The sequence below is a fragment of the Scomber scombrus genome, chromosome 18, assembly GCF_963691925.1.
Source record: "Scomber scombrus chromosome 18, fScoSco1.1, whole genome shotgun sequence".
NCBI lineage: Eukaryota > Metazoa > Chordata > Actinopteri > Scombriformes > Scombridae > Scomber > Scomber scombrus.
In genome coordinates, this window is record NC_084987.1 from 23463841 (window position 1) to 23468812 (window position 4972).

The following is a 4972-nucleotide window of genomic DNA, read 5'->3' on the forward strand; positions in this document are numbered from 1 at the left end:
TGGAAATCTGAGACCAAAATGTGAACATTTGAAAATAATAAATGAGAACAAAACATTTCCAACAAGTATGGAGTCTCAGTTGAGGTTTGTCATTTTATTTAGCTTTCTAGTCTTTTTGTGTGTATCTGTGTCTGTTTTTGTCTGCATATGTGAGTTATTGTGATTCTCTGTATGAGAGGGTTTAGGTGAATGTATGTATAAAGTGTGTGTATATAATTGAGTGGGTGAGGATAATATAATACCTACGATGACATCTGAATATGATTGTACGGAAGTTAGTGGTCGAGCAATTTAAGCAGATGAAATGTATGTAATTTAATTTCTACAAGGAATGACAAATATGTTAAAGGTATTTTGTACTGTGTCACGTCAATAAAAATATTATTTTTTTAAAATTTATTTTAATTGGAGACTATCAAAATAAATGTGTAGAAACCTTGTGGATTTGGGCGACACAACTCAAGATTTCATGACAGAGCCACAGTGATGCTCAAACTAAATCATCAACTTAAATCATCTCAAAAACTTATATTAGTTTTATTTTTTCATTAAACTTCCAAATGTATGGATCTTTCTCTGTGACGTCAGAGCTCATCTAAGAGGCTGCTGCTCACCTGTATGTATGTGTCTGTGCTACTCAGGCTGCTGCTGACAGGGCAGATAAGGACCAGATGTCTTAATTTGTTTTTGAGAGGACTTTTCATTAACAGTATTAAAGTTGTTGAATTAAACAGCAAGTCTGAGCAACAATCATAAATCAGCTTACAACACCTAATGCCTGAAAATGAATATAATATGAAATTAAATGACTTTTGTCCAGACTGCTGCTAGTCAATAGTGCATAATAACACAGGTGGAAGTTTATGGTTGCCAGATCATCAAGTCGGGTAAACTATTGATAGGAATAATCAATAATCCAAGTCCATGCACTGAGGTATCATACATCCACTTTTCACGCTCCACTCTGTTCATTCATACCATAATTGCTGCTTAATGAGCTCATGAATCAAGCACAAATCACACGTGAGTAACAGAAACAATCAAATCAACACATCCATCCTTCACAGTTTGGGAAGTGGTCAGCTGGCGTTAGATAAGGTGGACTGAGTTTACTCACTGGTTACGCACATCAAGTCTGAGTGAGACAAAAATAACCTGCGGGATGTATTCTATTCAATATGATGTTGGAGGAATTGGGGAGGAGCGAGTAGAGACTTTATAAGAGCAAACGCAGAAGCTTGAGTCAGGATCAGCGCGTAAAAGTGCAGAAAAAAACCTACAACCAAACACTCTTTTGGTTTGAGGTGACTTGGCTCCTGTATGCGTCCGTATCGGGAAAGTTCTTCTTGACCATCCGCAGCCACTTTGATTTTGGCCATTTTTTTTTTTAAAAAGGTGACGATGGACGCTCTGAAGTTTGTAGTTGTGCTGTTGGTGGTCGTGTTCGTGCAGGTTTTCGGCGCGCTGGGAACCCCTCTCTCCAATGAAGAAGAGGACGGTGCGGTCTTTGCTGTGGAGAACTGGCAGGTAAAGCAAATAGATGATTTTAAGGAGCTTTATTGGGTTTTATCTATATTGTAGAGACGTTTTTTTTCCATGTCTTTTAAAAGGATCCACATGGAATAAAGCTCGACAGGTCGTGCCTTTGAATGAAAATGGTATCATAATCAAACCAATCTCTGAATGAGACTTAAAGCAGAACATAATAGCACATTTATAGTAATTTTATGTTGCTTTCTAGCTCCAATAATGTGGCTTTTACTCTACTATTCCACTAAATCACAGCTGAGGTTTTTACTCACAATAACTTCTGATGAATCTGAAGCTGAAGAATTATTTAGATTTTGGTTAAATCTCCAAAAAGACAAACAGACCCATTTTTGTCTTTTTTATGTTTTTGTTAAAGCTGTCAGCACCATGAAGAGAAGCACCTACAGTAGTCAGCACAGCTGTATTGACTGGAGGTCATCAATTTATTACACTCTTTATTTGGCTGTTATTAAAATCCAATATAGAGACAAATATTGAAGTGGTAACCCCTTTCATAGCCGCAAACTGCAAATGTAATGACAAAACCATAAAATTGTTTTTAATGTGTAGTGAGGAAATATTTCACGTTTTATATTTTACATTGGTTATTCTTGAAGATCTATACTATATATTTCTTTTTTGGCAAAAAAGTCATTCACAGACAAATAAAAGCACACTATGTTATCATACGCTCATGTTCTAGACCCCAGAGAGTTATAAAAATCCAACAACAGAAATTCAAGCTGACATATTTGGGTTTAAGGAGGTTGGTACTGTCAACACCAATCACTGATATAAATAATACTAAAATGCATTGTATTTAACTTTGTTTTACAGCTGATAGAAGTGATACCCCATTTTCTTAAACATGCCATCAGCTCCAAATCATGTTCATAAGAAATCCTCAGGAAATTAGAAAAAGGGAAAAAAGTATCAAGCTGGTAGAAGAAAATTGAATGTTTTTTTTTGATTTTTGATTTAGAAAGTGATGATAATGTGATTACGGAACCTTTAAATCTTTAGTTGAAAATATGAAGGTGGGAATAATTAAGAAAATTAGTTCGAGATAAATTTACAGCATTTGAGACAGTTGAGGATTGTGCAAAGTGATCTTTCATTTACACTCTAATTTCATTGGATTGTTTTCCACATAATGAGCTCTGCTTGGTTTCAGCACCATAGACAGCTCCAGCTATTCCAGTAAAAGCAAACAGTACAGTGAAGGTCTTACATTCCTGCCTTGTGTGTGTGTGTGTGTGTGTGTGTGTGTGTGTGTGTGTGTGTGTGTGTGTGTGTGTGTGTGTGTGTGTGTGTGTGTGTGTGCAGGGCTACCCGCTAGACAGAGGACTATCCATCCGGCTGGCAGACCTCATCAAGAGGTCCAAAGCACAGCAGTTCCACGGCCTGATGGGCAGAAGCTCGGGTATACAAACAAATACACAAACACATTATTGTGCTATGTGGTTTTAAAAGGATTGATCAGATTGTTCTATGTGGTATATTTTTTTTCAATCTCCAGTATAATACTCCTATCTTGACACTCATAGCTCCCCTGCTGTGCTCTTCCAATATCACTACAACATTTCTTTTTATTCCTCCTTTATTTCAGGGGCGTCTCAACCTATGAGACTGGGCAGGAAAAGTGAGTATAATCACACCATAAGGAAGACATAAGTGTTGTCTTGCGTTTTTGTTATTGTTGCTATTACCACCAACTTTATGATAATTTGATTTCTCTCATGAATGTATTTCTTCTCTGTAACTCAAGGAAATAAAGGGGAGATGTTTGTTGGACTCATGGGCAGAAGGAGTTTAGGTGAAGGTAATGAGTCCGTTTTTCTGGTTTAATGTTTTTTCTGCTTAGTTATACTTTTTATGTTATGATCAAAAGTTGCATTATGCTAAAAAGTAGGCTACTTAACCATTTTTGTAGTCACATAATCTGTGCTATCGTGTTAAATTCTTCCACTTCAGAGTTTCATTTGCAAGTTGTGCAAATATGTGGCCAGAGAAGGAAACCACACACACATACTTCATCATAAAACTGATAAATAAATGAATGAAATCATTGAATTTGATGAATTTGAATTTGAAATTGATGAATTTGAACTTGCAGAAGATTTCTACTTCCATACTTCCAACTCCTAAATCAATAATATAAATAATAATAATATTTCCTTATAATATTTAAATAATATTTTGCTCATATTCTCCTTTTTTTCCAGATATGGAAGAGGAGTGGAAATCCGACTCTTACTAAAGATGAAAACAGACAAAAAAAAATCATCACCATATACATCATAATCAAAGCTCTGCCTCAGTTATAAAATGTTTTATTCAATAATCATGGTCTCCGTGATCCTGCTGTATGATCCCACGTCATCGATCAACAGGATGAAGTTTCACACAAACCGACGTGAAGATAACTGCTGCAAATCACTGACGTTACTGCCTGTCTGTCACTATTGTTACTGATTATGTTCAGTCATATTTAAGACTATGTAACATGTATGCCTTATGTCTTTCAAGGGAGTTCTCTTATCTTGTGCCAAATCAATTAAAGCTGATAACATTAGCTACGTGTCTTCATTATGTGTTGTGGCTGTGAAGAATGCTGCTGTTAAACTGGGAAATGTATTGTTATGATTTAATATATTTAAGAATCATGATTTTTTTTCTTTGTTGGGGGGGGGAAACTAATCATGCTCATATATCTCCATGGTAACAGTCATGGAAAAATGTTGCAAATTAATGAATAAAATGTATTTTGCTCATATAGTTGTCTTGCACTTGCTTTTTCTTCTGAAAGACATCACATATATAGATTACATATTATATAAAATACATATTATACAGTGCAGCATGTTTTCAGTTAAGAACGCTTTACATTATATTCTGTAACTCAATTCCTCTCTATTGTAAAGTTTTCTGCCAGACTTATTAATTCCTACATTATAGGGAAACATCAAGTTTACATGGTGTTGCATGTTTTAGCCCATCGAACACAATCTACATACAGTATATGTAACATTACATGACACACCCCTATTCTATTTATTTACTTATTATGCAGCTGCACACATGGATTGAACTCTGAGATGTTTATGGCTACTCTGTTTTTTCCATCAAAAAATCTTTTTTATTTGATCAGAAAATTGACTTCATAGCTTTCTGAAATGAAAAAAAAATGACTTGAGGACTGTAGTTTCTCCTCTCCACCATTATTGTTAGAGTCTTTTATGCACATGTAACTTGTCTAGTTGCACCATATGAATGGACCCTAAGAACTGGGCCAGTATGCATTAAATTGAATGCTCGTCAACTTTGACTTAAAAGTTACAAAAAATCTTAGTGAAACCCCATTTAGATGCTTTGCATAATGAGTTTTAAGTGACTTTTAGTAAAGTCTGTGGAGGATTTTTCATGAATTATTGTAAAATAG

General features: G+C 35.2%; 1 protein-coding gene across 1 annotated transcript; it reads left to right on the plus strand.

Annotated features, from left to right (window-relative positions):
- The first annotated feature begins 1401 nt into the window (after positions 1-1401).
- Positions 1402-3790, plus strand: tac4 (tachykinin precursor 4). Its single transcript, XM_062439354.1, has 5 exons — positions 1402-1527; positions 2857-2953; positions 3140-3172; positions 3299-3352; positions 3756-3790. Exons 1-5 carry the CDS (start codon positions 1402-1404, stop codon positions 3788-3790), a joined length of 345 nt encoding a protein of 114 aa, XP_062295338.1.
- Positions 3791-4972: the final 1182 nt, after the last annotated feature.